The 19,327-nt window shown below is 35.6% G+C and overlaps 1 protein-coding gene across 11 annotated transcripts in view; it reads right to left on the reverse strand.

Annotated features, from left to right (window-relative positions):
- HEATR5A (HEAT repeat containing 5A) overlaps positions 1-19,327 on the reverse strand; it is a 73,000-nt gene that overhangs the window by 45,812 nt on the left and 7,861 nt on the right. For 4 of the 11 annotated variants that reach the window (XM_068946413.1, XM_068946412.1, XM_068946410.1 and 1 more), the window contains exons 2-12: positions 16,692-16,760; positions 16,406-16,488; positions 14,633-14,877; positions 13,314-13,525; positions 9,972-10,080; positions 9,265-9,414; positions 8,810-8,981; positions 7,984-8,144; positions 4,232-4,487; positions 3,041-3,196; positions 2,240-2,490 (exon numbers count right to left, since the gene is read on the reverse strand). In XM_068946413.1, coding sequence (XP_068802514.1) covers positions 2,240-2,490; positions 3,041-3,196; positions 4,232-4,487; positions 7,984-8,144; positions 8,810-8,981; positions 9,265-9,414; positions 9,972-10,080; positions 13,314-13,525; positions 14,633-14,758 — 1,593 coding nt within the window. In that variant the 5' untranslated portion in view covers positions 14,759-14,877; positions 16,406-16,488; positions 16,692-16,760. Of the gene's footprint in view, positions 1-2,239; positions 2,491-3,040; positions 3,197-4,231; positions 4,488-5,312; positions 5,420-7,983; positions 8,145-8,809; positions 8,982-9,264; positions 9,415-9,971; positions 10,081-13,313; positions 13,526-14,632; positions 14,878-15,333; positions 15,426-16,405; positions 16,489-16,691; positions 16,761-18,981; positions 19,079-19,327 lie in introns of those variants that run through there. The other 7 variants (XM_068946411.1, XM_068946407.1, XM_068946409.1 and 4 more) reach the window with 6 other exon arrangements.

The following is a 19,327-nucleotide window of genomic DNA, read 5'->3' on the forward strand; positions in this document are numbered from 1 at the left end:
TAAAACTGCATAAATTGTTAATAGACTGAAAATACTGTTTTCCCCAATTCCATAACGCTATCAGGTGCCTACAAATTAAGAAATTTATTTTGATGGATTTTTGATAGATAAAACGAAAATTATGATGATAAAATATTTGATTCTAAAATTAAAACAGCATCCTTGTTCAATTATACTATTAAAAGTTACTAACAGCTTGGTATTTTCAAATTACTTGATAAACAAGCATCCTAGAAAGGGTTTCATTGAATGATTTCTGGTAGTTCTTCTATACACTAGTACTTATGACTTGTTTTTGAAGGATTTTTTTTCAACCTGAAATATAAGCACTAGCACGGAATGATGAATATATATAAAAACACTATTTTGTTTCTTTGAATAGGTTCCACTTGAACCTGCAACTCTAACTGCTCTCTCATAAAGGAAAATGTATTAATATAATATGACTTCTGCCCAGATCGCCACTGTCCGGATTTGATACTTCTTTTTCAAAACTGCTTTATTTGACACTAGTCTCTTTCAGTTCCTCAGAAGAGGAGATAGTTTGGCATCTGGCATTGTTCCTAGGAGAGAACGGAGAAGAGCTTTGGTAAACTCTTCTGTTCTCCCCCACGACAACTTAGTGCAGAACGTAACGTTTCTCACACACTTGTCTCTGCCCTCCCATATCTTCCCCAGGCCCTGTGTCATCCTGTTCTGTTCCTCTAAAAGAATTCTTTGTTGAGAATTATGTTTTCTTGTTAAACAGCCTACTTGATGCTTAGATATAAAATATTCGTATGGCACTTTTTATCTATACAACTATACATTTCTTTCTCTTCCCATGGTCTGGTGAGTAAATACTAGATAAAGTTTTTAAAACCTAACAAAAATTGCTTCTTCCTTTTTGCTAAAAATTGTTCAATCAGTAGTTGGGATTTTGAACGTTGAGAACTGTAAATAGCAAAGTATGTTCACAAGTGCTGTGTAACCGTTAATACTCAATAATATTGAAAGGGTGGGCTGCAATTACTACAAGGACGATATTTGCTAATATGTTAAAGCATTCCTTTCATCTTACAGTAGTGTAATAAGAAGAAAAACTGAATTCTTCTGTCAACAAAAGACACACCACTTCACTTCCCTAATATCCCTTCGCTCTGAAACAGACATTTTCAGAAAGGAGAAGTCTCTATAGCATGCAGCAAATTAGCATGCACTGCTGATATTTGTGTGGCACCATGGTTTTCCAAGTATGAAATGGATAAAGTTCTTGTTCAGATGGAAAAGGCTTTTACTCCTAGCCTTTATATTTGGATATCCCTAACTCTAAAACTTCAGGGTATGGTATATCCTATCTGTGCTAGTGGAAAGACTGGCATGACTGTCTTATACTATATTGATGCAAGCAATTGATTTCCATTAAATTCTATTAAACAATATGAAAATGTTTATTTGTTGGATCTTACTTGCTTGAAGATTTTCAAGATATTATTGCTCTTGGTTTAAGTATTGACAAAAATGTACACTGGAGAGTCATTGATGGGAACGGGGAGTGTTCATTCAGAGAAACTGCGGTTAAACCAGCTTCCTGCCAGGAAACTTAACATTTCTAATGTCCCAGCATGCAACAGATCTGTATATATACCTCCAATTAGTTTTTATAAAAGAAAGATATTCTTTGCCAAGCCTGATACATTTCCAGTGTATTACAGTCTAGCCTTTTCTTACCATTAACACTGCTGTGAAACTCACAGGAAAGAGAAAGAAATGTCAGGTTGCCAATTTAAGCCAATGGCAAACAAGGTCAGAATTACAGAAGCTTTACTCCTGCTGGAAAGAATTTGTAATTCTGAAACATGTAACTCATCAAGAAATTTATTCTGCAAATAAATCTTTTCTCAGATGGTTCAATTTAAGGCCTCATAGTTCCTTAGAATTGACTTCTATCCCAAAACAGGGTAGTAATACCTAACAAACTTCTCCATTAGAAAAAGGTAGCAGACTGAGTGGTTAACAGAGCCATTAATGGTGCACAACTTATTTTAAGAAATTCCTGTCCAGTTACATTATGACACATCTGAGAAAAACATTTGCTTACTTGAGTTACGGTATGCTTGGAAACCCCCTTCTCAAGAAAAGAAAATAACACATGGGTATAATGAGGAATACTAGTTTTATAATCATGTGATAAAGAATACCTACAAATACTACTGCAAAAGTCAAAGAACTGTCTCTAAGTAAAGTATTAGAACCATACCTTCCCTTTTCCATGTGGAATTCCTAAAGGACAGTGTTTTACTGCACCCAGCAAAGCAGCAACAGCAAAACTATAACCAGTCACTGCTTCTGGGGAGGATTTCAATACACTAAGACGTTCAATGCAGCGATCCAAAAGTAGGGACACATAGGATGGCAGTGCTACTGCAATGCAGCGCAAACACCAAGCTGCTGTTAGTCTAACTGAAATGCTGGGATGAAGAATGACAGAAATTACTGCTTCCAGAATTCCTGAAAAATAAAGGCATAAACACACTTAAGAAAGAGGCAAAGTAGGTGATTCTTACAAAGAAGACAAAACAAGCAAAAGTGTACATGGAGGAATGGTAAACATACCACTATCTAGTTCCTGTACTTCTCTTTAAAAAGTGCTACTATTTTTTATTGTAAAAGATTTCTCAATTTTAAATATTTCAGCACTTTTGAAAAAAGTTACTGCAAGTGAAAAGTAATAGTATGAAGCAAACATAAAATAACATGCACGGGAAACATCTGTAAGTATATCCAAGGACGCAGAAATCCACGCAGATGTCCACTTGAACCAATCAGCTTTCAAGGCTGGAGGCATGGTACATATGCATGCATTCGGATTAAAGAAAAAAAGAAAAAAAATTCTCCCTGCACTTAAATGAAAACAGTAAAGGCCAACGAAGACACTCAGCTTGACCAAACTGATTTATTGTAAACAATACAGAGAGTGTTGGACTCAGTTTAAATATGGCCCTTAATCAGGTAAATTTGATATTCATCACACACACACACACACAAATAGGGTATGTACCTGTACTGGAATCTTGTAGTAACGGTGCTGCTGTGGTTCCTAAGCCATGGACAAGACTTCCAAGTTCTTGCAGCGTACACACAAGTACATGCTGACTTGCTGTTACATCTGTTGTATTAATTCGTGTTTCCAAGTTACTGTCACTCATTGCAGCATCTGATAATGCAATATAGGAGAATTCCTATGAAATCGTTGCCAAAATAAAACAAACAGATTGGATAAAGCTCCGAGCTTTTATCATTGGCTTTTTTATCACTGATTAAACAGTTTCGATAAAGGTTTACTTTCACTGAGACAAGTACATTTCTATCACTGAAATGGACATTGTAACAACTTCTGTGAGGCCAGGTGGGTAGAAAAATACAAACTGCCATACTGCTCATCTGACAGATGACAAGATATGGTGGCTAAAAAGAATGAAGTTATTTTCAAGCTCCACCATGACTTGCAAGAGGTTGTATTTTAACAGAATTTACTACTTCGTGTTAGAGAGGAGAGAGGGGGAGAGAGGGGAAGACAAAATCCATTTCTGTGCCAGTTTACCTTTTGAAATAGACATTATGTCAGCTTAGATCCCTAGGTATTTAACTAAGATGCAACATGCAGTTTATACCAGGCAGGAACTGGCCATGCCTAGCATTCTCTTTTCCCCCACATGGCTGATGCTAGGACAGCAGCATCTGCGTAGAAGCCGTGTACGGATCTTTTATGCTATAAAGGATGTTTTTGTCTCCAGGAGAAATGCTTGCTTTGTCAATTAGAAACAAATCCTTTTCTGAACAATCAGTAGTGTCAGCTGCACCAAACAGGAAGGCAGAATCTGGCTAGTCATATATCAACTACCAATTTAACTTACTTTATAACACTGTGTATGTTTTACTATTGCCTGTATTTGTTTTATTGTACTATTTCATTATATTTATCATTTATGAAAATGATGTTGCTGGGGAAGAAGTGGGGTTTTTTTTAATTTTACATACATGTCTGTATGGGCATGCACAGACACACACAAGCCAATAACCAGCCTGCGTTAAAAACAAAAGCACCCAGCAGAAGCAGTCTACATTATTATGCTAATAAACCAGCACTAGATTTTCTATCCCTGCAGTCTCTGGATTAGGAAGTTGGACAAACAATCACTTAAATAAAGAAAAACAGAGGCCTGAATGGATAATCTTGTTAGACCCATACCCACAACTTTCTTCAATTTCCAGATGGCCTGACAAATCTCCTTGGCAGCTGCAATTTGAGCTTTTTCCCCAAGAAGGCCTCCTACTGTAGCTCGAAGGATAAACGAAATACAGCGGCGACAGCAGATAGCATCCATCTGAGTCTGAATAGCCTTAGGGTGAAACTGAGACACGAGATCTAGAATATGGGAAAGGAAGGCAGAGAAGTTCCTTTCAAGCCATTGTCCTCCTAACGTGGAGACAAATACCACATATGCCTGAAAGAGATTTGAAAAGAAGCCATATTTTAGAGCAGTACCATCTGGAAAACCACTGCTAGCTGTCCTACGTACATATTTTTTGATCCCTGCGCTTTGGCACTACCAGAACGTCACTGAACTGAGATCATTTATACACCCATAAATCAGGTACATTCTCAGTTTCTGGTAGCTGAAATTTTTTTGCCTATTTAAATCATTTAAGTTACTACAAATGAAACTTGTACTAGCAATATTGCAGCTTGGTTTGACTGCAGGTTAATTCAAGCTGCTTGCCTGTTTTACTTCATTTCAGAGTGTGAGAAACGGCAGTTCACCCTGCACAGGCACTTGTTATGTAAAACATTATGTTTGGTCTCACTGAACAACAGCTTCCAGCTATTTAACATTCTGCACATGTAACCCAAATGTAATGTATGAATGCATTTTAAGAACTATTATGTTACAAAAGTATAACACATAACCCTGAGAGAATTCTGTTATTATAGGCTTTGAATTAGAGAATATTTGCAGGCCCCATGCACTGCTCTTCATTTCAGTGAATTTTAATTGTTTGCCTCGCAATAAAGGTACCATAAAAAGATTACGGATGTCACAACAAAGAGAAAGAACGCAGAACCATTCTACAAACCTAATCACCACAAGACCATTTATTTTTCCACTCCCTTACAAATGTCTTCCATGTGCATGTGTTGGATTCTGCTTTTAACGAATAGATTGCTATCACGAAGAAAAGCGAATGCAATAAAGTGAGACTATGCAAACGAACAAAATTCCTCATAAGAAAGTTCACATTTATTACCACCATCAAACGTCAAGATTTACCTAATGCATACTTTTTCCACGTCTAATATCAACAACTAAATTATTCATGTAAAAAGAGGTAAGGCACTGTAGTTCCTTTTTTTCCTCTCAGAGGACCCAGCAAAATACTTCTGGATGGAGAAAAAAAGAACTCAACTTCTGGATATACAAAAAAGCTAGCAGTTGAATAAAACAATTTTTTCTTCAATAACTTAATAGCTCTTGATAAATATTATTTAGGCTTCATAATGTACCAGTACATTTTACAGATTTGAAAATGGAGGAATTTAACAGGACAGACTTACAAAGAGTCATACTCTTATGGTTAGTTAAGGTAATTTAATTACTCTAATTTTTTTAAACTAATTTAGAAATGTAGACAATCAGAATAAAGAGAAATAGCACAAAGAATTGCCTGTTTTTGACCATAATTAGAGGGCATATGTAAAAATGATTTTATAAGATAAGTCTATCTCAGTTCTGCTGCATTTCCTCCTGAATTTGTCAGATATTTCTTGTGTTTAAAGTACAATGCCATCAACAGTTTAGTTCTTTAACAATACAGTCAAGTTTAGCTAGGACCTTTCAATTTCTAATCCCATAATCCCATCATTAAAACATAATACTTTCTAATTTCTGAACGTATCCTTCAGCAACAGAGTCAGGAAAATTTTTCTGCAGGTTCAAGGTGTGGAATCTGCGTGCTTACAGCTCTCCAGGAAACTAAACAAGAACGTATTTTCTACCTAAGGCTCAAGACTCAACTGTTAAAATCCCCATTTACATAGACAAATCTTACGGGTTAAAATTAAATAAATAGATACAAATAAAAGGAAGTAGGGGCCACGACTAAAAACGTGCACCTGGGAAGAGATTCTAAATACCGATATGTACAAAGAGAGAAGTCTGAGAGCTGTAAAAAGCTGCACTCTTGCGGTTGCTGACTCAATTTCAAGATTTAAATTTAAGCTTATTTGATGCCACTGAAACATATTTTTTGAGATATGAAAGAGAAGCGTACCTCCATCTTCTCTACACACTCCCATTAGGTAGTTGAAGTCAGCAGTTAATAACTCTAACCTTTGCTGCTTAAGGCTGAACAAGCTTTTAGGGGTTCTTTCACCCTCTCCCTGTGCATCAGGTACTCTGCTCCCCTAGCTATCTTGGAGGCCCTCCACTGTGCTTATTCCAATATATGAATGTCCTTGAGAAGCCTAAACTTGGACACAGAGCTCCAGATGGTTTCACAAGAGCTGAATAAAGAGGAATAATCACTTTCCCTCGACATTCTGGCTGCATCTTGAACTACATCTTGAACATGGCTGAATGTTGATCAAATATAAATTCTTTTTCCATATTTAAGAAGCCATCTTCAATACTCTTCTGATTTTTTAATTTATAACAATCTGTAATTCACATAATAATGAATACATTTTATAAATGCAGGTGCTTTTTTACTTACAATCACTGAAATATGCAGAATTCCTCAAGTCTTTGCTTATAAACACATCAAACTGCTTTAAATACGATGGTACAGTTAGAGTGTACAAATCCTCTAGCACAGGGGCTATTATACCAACTATACCATCATTTTTATTCCATACATCAAAAAGACGACAACCCCAAACCAGTAACAAATAATCAAAAGGTTTAACTGAAATACCTGTTCTTGAAAAAACAATATAACTGCTCTGTGTACATACAAGACTGGTATGCATTTCTTGGCAAAGAGCTGCCAAGATATTATTGTCCCCCCAGCTGTTCTGCCTCTCTGCCAGAAGTTAACTGCCACATCAGCTGAAGACAGAAGACAATGTGTAAGCACCTTTTAGCTGTTTCAGTGCAAGGTATAGCAACTTATATCAGCAATTCAAGCTAATTTACAGAATTTTTGCGCTGCAGAGGTTGAAACACACTCAAATATTCCCTTATTGGCAAAGGGGAGGTATCAAATAGCTGTGGGGATGGTAACATATTAAAGTTATCACAACTGTTTGATACATAAATGTTCACCATCACCTTTAGTATTGATTCATGTTTTTAATATTTTAATAACTAGACTTTAACATGTTAAGATGACATTTACAGCAAGAAGTCAATTTGACTTTATCTGAAAAATTTTTATTGCTTTTACCAGCATGCACTATGTGGTCTGACTTCAATTTCTCACTTAACAAGATTCTGTCTTTACTGATCATCCTGGAACACAGCAAAAACAGTTAGCAGACATTTGATTTTTTTTACTAAATTCTCTTTCCCTTATTTTTCAAGCAGCTATTCAAAATAGAACCATTCTTTCAGTCCCTATATACATAATATAAGGAAACAGATTCCAAGTTCAAAGAATTCTTCTTCTTAATTTCCCCCAGTTTTTAGACATAAGGTGTTAGTTAAGTTTAAATTAAAAAATATTTTGAGGAACTAATTTATACGAGTTATTTGCAATTTATATTACTAGAAGCTTTCACAAGCAATACATATTTCATCTGAACAATTTCAAACAATTAGAAAAACAACAAGCAACATCGGAAGTTTTTTTTTCTTTTTAGCATTCCTTGAGATGAAAATCCTTATTATCAATCATGTTATCACAGATAAGAAAAAGGATGAAATAAGAGAAATATGGAAAGCAAAACAGATGTTACAGGAACGTTTGGCATTCTTAGAAAGTCACAAATAATGCAATCCAAACCTGAGCGACTCCAACTCTAACATCTCTGGTGACTGAACTAGTCCCTTTCAGCATATCACCACTGGCTCTTAGAAATCCACAACTTCCACGTAAAAATCCAGTTCCTAATAGCTCCATGGCTTCTTCTAGAGAGATTCTGCGAAAGTTTTGCCTAGTGGAGGCTAAGAATAGGTATATATGTTTAGAAGACTATGTCTGAAAAATTTTTTACATTTTAAAAGTAAAGTTTCAAATCTAATAAAAAAAAATTGCACAAATTCAGTAGCATAACCAAATCAAAATATTGTTAAAGCATAATTTCCTAAGTGAAATGAAGAGATTTTAGGATCCAGTGCTCCTGTGAACCAGAACAACATATTCAAGTTTTTCTGCTTCACCTATAAACAATCACCTAACCATCACCCAATACGTGTGCATAGGCATCCTCCCTCAGCATTTACCACCATCTTTGCCTCCGCAAGACAGTCTGTAAGGCCTATTCTTCCCCACTCTAATAAAGCTTTGCTTGCACCCTAAGTTTATGAAACCCCATTCCATCTTATCACCAAAGAAAATCAATTCCAAATCGCATCCAGGGATGATTACCTTTCCTTTACACTTAGCCAGCTCTAGAGAGTGCTGGCACAGCAGTATACAAGAAAATCGTTATAAAAAAAGCGCAGACGAGAGACATGAACAGCCAGATGAAGTTTACATTCTGATCTAATGTTTACTCACAGCTTGAAAGGAACTTGAGAGTTTTGGTTATGTGACAGGTTTTTTGTTTGTTTGTTTACAAACTATTGGACTGACTATGAGGAGTCAGCAACCAAAATATATACTTTACCTGTTGTCTGTTTAGATGTTACAGCTCTAGCCAATACTGTGCCTAAAAGTTTTGAAACTGCTAACCGTACATCGTAATTGGAACCTTCAAAGGATTTAAAACACAGGGTGACAACACTATCTAGGTCTGTGCTCCACATAAAAACTGCTTCATTCTGAAGTTCAAGAAGACACTAGACAAAAAGGGAAAGAAAAATGTTTAAGGTAAATGTTTTGATGCAATATGAAAAAGCACTCAATACAGATTTTAGCTTGCAACATAATACACAGAGTTCTCCCTAATAAACAATTACACTGCTTCACACCAAAATGACTTGAATTTTTGCTGCCAAGGCAACGTTTAAGAAAGTAATATAGATAAGCAAATAATATACTTACTGCTGTGTTTATCATCCATTAAAATAGAATTTTATTTAGGGAGCTTACTTAATAAAAACAATTAATAGAGCACTTCACCTTTGCAGCAGCACAGCGGACTGCCATGGATCGATCTGTCAAACATGACCGGGCAGCTTTGTAAATATCTCGGTGACATGGGATAGCAGCAGCTCCTAAACCATTTAATATATTTTGTAAACTAAGCATGATTTCGTAACGCCCTTGAGACTAAAAAATGAAAAAGGAGAAATGTTAAAGTTATAACCCTAAGCTCCTCAGAAATATAAAATGCTGACTACTGAAACAGGTTCTTTTTTTGTTTTTGTTTTTTTACTGTTTAGAGATCTATTCATGCTGAAGTGAGTTACAGCAGGTAACTTGTTCTATAGCACTATAATGAAGTGAAAACAATAATTCTGCATTCCACCCGAAGGTACTCACTGGCAGTTTAATGTCGAAAATATTAAGTAAAACCCAGAGCACAAATGTTCTCATTAATAAAAGCAATTAAATATTCCAGTTTATCAAGTTCTTTCACGAAAGCAGCTTGAGAAGAGCTATGATCCATCCTTTTATAGTCATAATTCATTACATTCTCTAGTCCTTTTTGGAACTTATTTGATGATTTTATTTTATTTACTGATTACATTGATGATTTGTATCCTATGACTTCCCACAATTTTTCCATATATTGTTGTCATGCAATTTTTCCTACCCATGGTCCAGCTACTAACAGTAAACGTCATATTATCTTTCCAATCTTTTTAAACATGCTGTTTCAATACCTCTGCATTCTTCATTGCTTTAAGCACATTCCCAACGGTGTCAGTAAAACTGTTTCCCAAAATTCTTCCCAATTTTTTGTATAAATAGCCCAAGCATACCACTGCAGCACTAAAACAAAAGCAAATCCAAAAATGTGTGAAAACGAATGCAACAACAGATGAAAAGGATCAAAAAGACTGACATAAGCAATGGGCAAACAATGAAATAAGTAAACAGAATGTCCCAGAAATGTAAGTGGAATATTAAAAGGAAAAAAAAATGGTTCGTCTGTGGTGCACACTCACACTGTAGGAGAACGAAAGATATTGGAGTTGAGAAAGTAACTTGGATAATACAAAAATTCAGATAATACAACCCGCCAGTAAATTTTACTATAGGAATGCTTTTTTCATATCCACTTTTAAACCTTATAAATAAATTTCTAAATAAGCACGCTGTGCATCACGCAGTCTATGACACTATGCTGGGGCAAACGCTGCTAGAAGCGGCCAGGGACAGGTTTGTTCACAGTTTGGTTTTTTGTTACAGTTGTTCACTGTAAATGCTCCAGGACTTAAGGCTCTGGCATCTAAGTATAATAATAAATAATGACCAAAAAAAAAAAACCTTTAAGAAAATAAATGTATAAATCCATGCCTTCTTGCTGCAAACAGATTCTGAAGTTAGTTTCTGGGTAGAACAACTGATAACTGGAGTCTGTGTGCCCTGTATGCCCACAAGCATTTCCTTCAGCAAAAAACAAAAATTGTTAAGTATTGAGCACTGAGAAAAGAAAATAAAGAAACAGAAAAATAATTGTTTAATTAAAGAATGTTTTTCCTTTGAATAACTACTTAAGGCAAATATTTTGGTTTTTTATAGACAGATCTAAACTAATCATATTTCTTTGATGAATATAAGGGAAAAAAAAAAAACAACCATCTTTAATCAGCTTTCTGCTCTTCGGTCAGACCTGCCAAATATGCAGCGACACTGTTCAGCACCTCTTCAAGAAAACATTTAACTTATTCTCCAGTTTAACTCAAATGTTACATAAGTAGTTTTAAAATCCCACATTGAAGATATTCTCAACTAGAAAAACTCATTTAATATTAATAGTCATCCCATAATCTCATTTCTTATCATACCACAATCGTGTTTTCCTCAAAGACATATTATTCATTATTGCTTTTGTCCAACTTAGCGCACACTAACAGTTTGGATTTAAATTTTGCTTTGCTGTGTGTGGCTGGGCATAAAATCACAATTGCAATGTCCAACTACTTTGATAGCTACAGGTACTCTCCCTAATTAGATTTAAGCCTATATACACATATACATATATGTATATGTGTGTGTATTTATATACACACACACCCCTTTCAGATTCTAACCCGAGGAAGGAATATTTAACAAAAAAAATTCCTAGAACTACTTTATTTTATTATGGTGTAACTTGCAAACTCTCCCACATGGTTGACTGTACTGCTGTTTGCTTGAGTGTTGTACGAAAGTTTCCATCAGTATCGAACAGAAGTTTCTACCAAAAAATCAGCAATATCACATCCAGGAGTGCCTGGATCCTAACTCTGCTAGTAAGATACATTACTCAAAGCTATTTGCCTAGCATGTCTCTTATTCTACATTATACAGATATTACCACACATCCAAATCTGACTTTGAAGTCAATTGCAGATATATAGCAATATCTCACTTTATCATTCTTCTCCAAGCCAAACAATGTTTTGCTTATATTTTTACCCCTTATTTCTTACTCCCTCTGTGTACTGCATCATTAATATGCAGTCATGCTTTACTATCTACACCCTTATATTTTATTTTCTTGAATATGGTGAAAGGTATACACTGTCATAGGCATGAACGTTATTCTAATACTGTTGTATCCTGTTAAGAATTGGTTTCACATCCTGCAATAGCCGTTCAAGTTGCTTCACTTTGTTGGCTAAGCTTCTGGCATTTGTTTACAGACATTTCAGATGTTTCTAACCAACTGTATCTAGTTCCTCAGCTGGATTATGAAGTATACTCAGTAACTGTAGTTGGAGTTGCACTAGTCTGTTTTACTGCTCTTCTCAGCAGCAATTTTACCACTTCCTTCTTGTTTTTCAAACAGCTGCCCATGCTACTCTGTTACTCATTGCTGGTATTCTCTCTGGCCTGATTTTCAATCGTCTGAGTGGAGCTCACCAACTGTCTCCTATCATTTTGGTTCCTGCTGCACATAGAATTGCCACATTCTTTGTTTCAACATCTACCCTATGAACTCGGATTTATCATGCAGGTAGAAATTTCTCCCCTTACTAGCGTTAACAAGTTGTGTTCCATATCTTTTTTGTAACAAGAAATAGCAGTGCTTGTTTAACTGGCTCTGTGGCATGGGTTCTTCTATATGACAACACGTATTGTCAGCTCTTTTTGTCCCCTTCCCGAACAAAAAACATAAGGAGTAAATTGGCCTCAGTTCACCTTATTACCTTAAAGCATACTATGGTCATTCATAGTTCTGAACTACAGTGTATAAGTACAAGTTTAACATACTCACGCTCCTAACCAAGTTAATTTAGCTTAGCTTTCAGACCACTCCCAGGCCATTTCTTTCCAGTGGACACAGCAAATGCTAAACATCTTGCTAAGTCAAATTTGGTCTAACATACGCAATCTAGGCTGAATCCCGTCAGCCACCAAGTTGACCAATTTAACTGTGTTAACAACTTCAAAAGTCATCAGTCACCTTCTATTTTGATTGATTCTTCAGTTATGTTTATGTAAATCACAACAAGAAACTTCTAAATAAGGGTAAAAAATACATTTAAACTTCTTAAGTTTTCAAGGCCCATTTATATAGTGAAGTGTTACTTTATTCACAACATTCAGCAGAACTTCTTAACCAAAAACTGCCAGTAGAGACACTCAAGGTGACATATGACACGCTACACAAGTACTAAACCACTCCTAATTCTGCCCCAAAGGCAGCATACATTATATAGCTAAGATAAAATTGTTACGCTGCCTAGGGGGAAAGAGGCCGTTTGAATTTGCTTTCAGTTTTCAGATTAGCTTAGTTTCTCTTTGCACTACTCAGTCTTTGAAAATTTTAGAGATGCAATAATGAAGAAAAAATTACTCTTTACAATTGGATGCAGTCACAATAATAACGCTAATCAGGGAGCCTTCCAAATCCTGTGTCACATGATACAAAACATGCACTGCACAACCAGCAGAAAGAAGGGGAGCATACCCTCCCCTACCTTCACCTGTTTTCAGGTATATCTATCTCTGCTGTTATGACTGGATTTGAAGTCTAGGATTACAAAAAACAAAACAAAACAAAAAAAACTTACAGTTTTGTAGGCAGATAACTTGGTGAATCATCTTTACTCCGAATGAGCTCATTGCATTTGTCGATTGTTTGGTAAACAGAAAAAGCGTCTCCAGTGCTATAAAGTACCGCTAAATTCTTGGCAACAAGTCGTCTGGTAGGAGGCCCTGGCGCATTGTTTAATAAAGAAGTCAATTGTTCCACCAGTTTCTTTTGATTTTCCCTTATATCAGCCTGGAAATAAAATCAGTAAACAGTTAGCTTTCAGTTAAATTTCAAAGTTAGGTAAAGATAATTATGACAATTCTCTTTAACCTCTTCACCTAATTTAATTATTACTATTCTGATACTGTGACAGTCTTACTAAAAATAAAAGTTGCGTTCTACCTTTCTACTGAAAGAAAGGTAATCTGAAAAAGTGACTATTTTATTATTACACACACATACGAAAATCATTTTTCAGAGCACAATTCTTTCCAGAATTATTTCAAAAATATTTTCCCTATGGCATTGGAATAGTTATACCTTGCTAAAATAAAATTGCCATTTCTTTCTTGTTTTACGTCTTTCTTTTTAAGGGAAAATACAGAGAGTAAATATTCATGGAAATGCAAAGCAGAACTTTTGCAGAGTTTCAAGAAGCTTGAGATTTAAAGAGGAAAATATTTCCCTTAGTAAAATAATTTTCTATTTCCGTATTATCTCTTTTTTTTTGGTCTCAAAAAAAAAAAAAGAAAAAAGACAAAGAAAAAAGAAAGAGCTTGGCACTGCATTTTATTTAGTTTAACACAACTAACATAAATATATCTTAAATAATACCATCTAGATCGGTTTAGCATTAAATAACTATATAACCTACTTAATAGACACAAAACAACAGTGAACCAAAGAACTGGAGAGTTGAATAGGAAAACTAAAAAAAAAAAAAACCCAGAGATAAAGATGTTGCATCCTCTTTTTGGCTAGAAAGCTATCAAATAATTATGCCATGATAGCACGACCACCTTTCTTCATCATAGGGTTGCAAAGTCTCGCAGTAATGATCAGAGTTTCAGAAAAATCACTTAATGGTAAGTGATTTTCTTTCTCAAAGAAAGAAAGAATCACTTTCTCAAATTCCTTTTATCAGACAAGTGGCTCTCTCGCTTGAAATCGAGCGACCAAAAACTTGCAACATTTAGACAATTACTGCTAACACTGAACATACTTTCACCACGTGTCTGTAGAAGACAAAGCAAAAGAAAAGCTATACTGTTCCTCGTTTTTAAACAAATTAACAAATAAGACAGAGAAAAATATCTCTATAATATGCTTTTTCGTCTCAAGTTGCATTACACTTACTCTGTTAGTCACTGGTAAAAGTTTTTCCAAAAACTGTAACCATTCAAAAATGAACTCTGCTTTTTGAAATTCACCAAGCTGGTTATATGCTTCTTCATTAAGTAGTAAACTGTGAGCTAACTCCATTCCTTGGGAATTTCCCTATCACTCCTCAAGCACCAGAGGATAAAAAACACAGAACTGTGTTAATCAGTCAGGTTTTCTTCCTCATTAATATATGGTGACTGGATCGCAAGTTTGAACACCTAGACAGAAAAAGAAAAAAAAGAGGCTAGAAAGTCAGCAATCATACCATATTCATGCTTGGCTTTTTAAATTAAATTTTCAAAAGAAAATTTAAAAAGTTTTCCCCAAAATACAGAAGTTTTATTCAGGTGGCTTTAGCAATACTTAAGGGTCTTCGAAATGAGATAACAATGGTATTGATTTAATATACCAGTTAAAGTCAGATAGAGTTCAAAACGCATCAGACAAAGTTTTCAGTGAACTATCATTTTTTCTGCATCTCGTTTTCGTAAGAGGAGGTGTTCTAGTACCTGCTTAAACATCTGTCCAAAAGTAATGAGCAACCAGCCCCAAACATAATGAATTTCATGATCTTGAACTAAGTGCAACAATGGCAGTCACTTAAACCTGAGAACCCCCGTTAATTATATTCTAAATGTAGATCAATCTCCTTCCACAAGTATAAATTCTAATACCTTATTCAATTGCTTTATCTATTCTCAATAGTAAGCAAGGTATATCATAAAACAGGATAACTTCATGGATGAACAAACCTCTAACGATGTCTCTAAAAGGAAAAAAAAAGCTTCAAAAACTAAAAATTCAGTAAAAGTTCTTATATTTTATCTTGAATTATTTCAGGGATTCCCATATTGGAGACGGACATAATTAAAAGGAAATCAAGATGAAAAATATTTCTAAAGATTACTTTTTTTTTCCCCCTGCTTAAATGTCACAGTGCTTCAAGCTACAAAATATGCTTTTGACAGATATTCAGTAGGTTTCTCAAACGGCAATAGTCAAGGAGATTCTGGTAAAATGCCAATCATATTTTAAACTCCCAAACAAATTATCCTCTCCAAAGGTCATCGAGACTGCTGAACACACGTTTTTCCTATGCAGTACCAATATTATAGTGTAAAATGATCTATCAAACAGTAAATGGGCAATACAAAGCAATGCTAAATAATTCAGTGCTCTGGTTGTCATCAAATGCACAGCAGAAGGTTACCTTCATTGCTCTCTACGCATTTTTAATGTTTTTACATAAAATTTACTCACAAAGCAAATTAGTCACATCTGATTTACTATAATGAACTGTCATTTTAAATCTACCTGAAATGCACCACTCTATAAAATGACAAGTAGAGATAAATATACATAGGTTATTATACCTAGATATATTTAATTTGCCTAGGTACATAGTTGTTCACAATTTACTAGCTATCTCACTGCAAGAACACACACACCGTAGTTAACTTCATCCTGCTCGCATTTTTCTGCATATTACAGAAACTGTAGGATTATGTATTTCATTGCATATTTGAACAGAGTTTCATCACTACAGAGCATAGAAGTCACATGTACAGGTCACACAATGTTCTTTCCTCTCATCCAAGGCATGTCCCAATCTCCACGTTCAAGGATCTTTAAATCAACTGCCAACAGCAACTGATTCAACTTGCACAGGGTTGAGATTACATCTCATAGTCTTCTTCGAAACTGAAAAGAATCCAGATGGATGTCAGACATTGACGTTTGACTTACTTAATGGATAATTTCTCCCCATTGTAAAAATACTCTCTGCCCGTCAGGTCCTCTCGGATAAAGGATGTCAAGAACACAATTTCCTGGAAGAGTTAACACAAAAAATAATTAAAAAATAAAAGAGAGATACAAGTATCTGTTCTACAGAAAATAAGAATATCAAAATCTTGTATAATGACATTTTATCAGGTAATAACTTCCCAAAAGGTATGGAACTGGAGCTCCATAAATATTATTAGATCTTTATATATGCTGCATTTCAATCAGGCAGACCCAGTATACTCACCATACAATTTCATTCATTGCACTACTGAAACCACCCTTCTTGTTTCTATTCTTTTAACTCAGGTTAATTCTGAAATGAAAAAGTAAAAGCTCAGATAGTATACCCTAGTTGTTTTCTTAGCAGATATCGCCAATGCCTTAATAAGACCTATGTTACTTCAACGTATCTACAAAAGGATAGATGCAAAATATTTAGTACATGAATGCGGAATGCTATCATGAATGACCATGTCCTTATCATTAATTCATAAACTATTTTAAACGTCATAGCATTCATATCTGAATCAACATCCAGCAGAGCTGGCAAAGCGGACTTGACCGTTCTGAAAAAATCCACGTAGAATACTAAGGATACAACAGGACATCAGGATTATCAATCTATTCTCCTAGCTTCCAGAAATAATTTTAATACTAGAATGAATGGGTAAAAATATTTCCTTTTAAACCTCATTCAACTTGAATTTAGTCTAGCAGGACACCAAACGCAGGACATATTCTATTTTTCAAATAACCACATTTCAGTCACGCTTTAAAAGAACAAAGTTGAAAACAGATGAAAAGTGCATGTAGATTTCAAAGTAATCTACACTTCTTTCCTAAAATCTTTATATGCAGTATTTATAAGCCTCAACTATTTCCCATCCATTATTCCCATTGACAGCAGTAGTTAGGAAATAGCTGGTGCTGCACTTATTTCTCTGTGGTCTGTTACAAAGCAGAAACTGAAATGATTGCTAACATTTTCAATTTCTTTTTAATCTTTTTGCTATACAACAACTTAATCTCATTAAATCTTGCATAGTGCAATTGAACAAGAACATTAAAGAAAATAGTGGCAAGTATACAGGATTGTTCAGAGCTGTCCTAAGTGACTGCTCAGTGTGTCCAGGCAACAGCACCCTAGGCAGTACCAACAAGAGGACAGCCAATAGATCAAAGGAAGCAATTATTCCCCTTTACTCAGCACTCATTAGAGAACTTCTGGAATATTGTGTCCAGCTTTGGGCTTCCCAAAACAAGAGATAGTCAGTGGGCTGCAGCACACAGCCTGTGCACCAGCACGTGAGAAGAGTCCATGAGCTGGACTTGTTTAGCCTGGTGAAAAGAAGGCTTAGGGGGGCCTTAATAGCAGCCTTCATTAAAGGAGGTTGCCAGGAAGATGCAACCAGGTTCTTCACTGAGGTGCACGGCAGGAGAACAAGAAATAAGTATCATAAATTGGGGAAGGTTCCAACTGATTAGCAGAAAAATGTTTTTCACTATGAGTATTATTAACCACTTGGACAGGTGCTCAGAGAGGGTGTGGAACCTTCATCCCTGGGGTTTTTCCAAGACCGGACTGGACAAAGCCCTAAGCAACCTGGTCCAAACTCAGAGTTGACCCTTTTTTGAGCAAAAGGTTGACCCAGATGACCTCCTAAGGGCCCTTCCAACCTGGATGATTCTACGTTTTATGAACTATCCCACTTATTAATCACACTGTTAACACTGAACAGGAAGCTTCCTGTTAATCCGCAAAGATGTAAGTTTACATTGTTCCACTGAAGTTATTATTGCAACATGTTTTGAGTGTGATACTGCTACCGTGCAAGTGCGCATTTGCAAAAAACATTTGTGATCTTCAGAATGAATACTTGCTAACATAACTAGAATGCTAACATTTCTCAAAGGAAAGGCTGTATCAGTTCTGAATTACACAGGCTGATCGCTCATAATTCAAGATTTAGTTCTGAGAAACTGGAAACGCCAACGTGGCAAACAATCACAAACATGATCTTTCCAATGTCAGCCAACAAGGCCAACACTGGTTCTATGAAGCTATGTACAAAACAGAATACACTCCCCGCTATTCAAAACTTGTCCCAAACACCTACTGACCTTCATTTTACTGAGTTGTAAGCCTGTATACCATGAGTACTTATGAGTACTTTAAAAATAATTTTAAAAAGGGGCACAGGTGTGCAACCTTCTAAGAAGAAAGGGGAGAATGTAGGGAAACAAATTTCTCCTACAGCAAGCTGGTTTTGCACTCAGATTGGAGACCAGTGCACGGTACTTAAACGACACACGTAACAGAACATAAGAACAGAATGTGGCGAGGAGCTGGGTTTCATTAATATTAACTATATCCCTGTTATGCATATAAAATGTTCTAGGCAATTTCTAAGTGCAGAAGGAAATAGCAAACCTAATCATGTGCAGTCCAGCTATGGATGCAACTCTGCTCTAATTAGAGGCACGACACAGCCACACGCCCGGCTAGGCAAGCATGATGCAAGACAATGTCTTACCCCCAGCCATTGCTGGTATAGCAGTTTCTTGCCCACGCTCATCCACAAGTAAACTGATGCAAATGCAATCTAAAAAGGAAAGATGCATTCATATTCCTGTGAAACCTAGGTTTAAACTTGTAGAATTATCTGCTAGTCCCCTGACATTCTTCTTTCCCCTTTGTGTTGTTATTTTGATCCCTCTCAATCTAGAAGAGAAATCTGGAGAATAAACGTGAAGTTTTATTGAATGAAACACATGCCTTTTTATTGATGGCATGGTATACTTGGCTGATACAAATATATATGTATATATTTATAAAAATTCAGTAATGTAAGGTATGAATTTTCTAGCTAGCTTGATGTG

The sequence above is a fragment of the Struthio camelus genome, chromosome 5 (genome assembly GCF_040807025.1).
Source record: "Struthio camelus isolate bStrCam1 chromosome 5, bStrCam1.hap1, whole genome shotgun sequence".
In the NCBI taxonomy this organism is placed as follows: domain Eukaryota; kingdom Metazoa; phylum Chordata; class Aves; order Struthioniformes; family Struthionidae; genus Struthio; species Struthio camelus.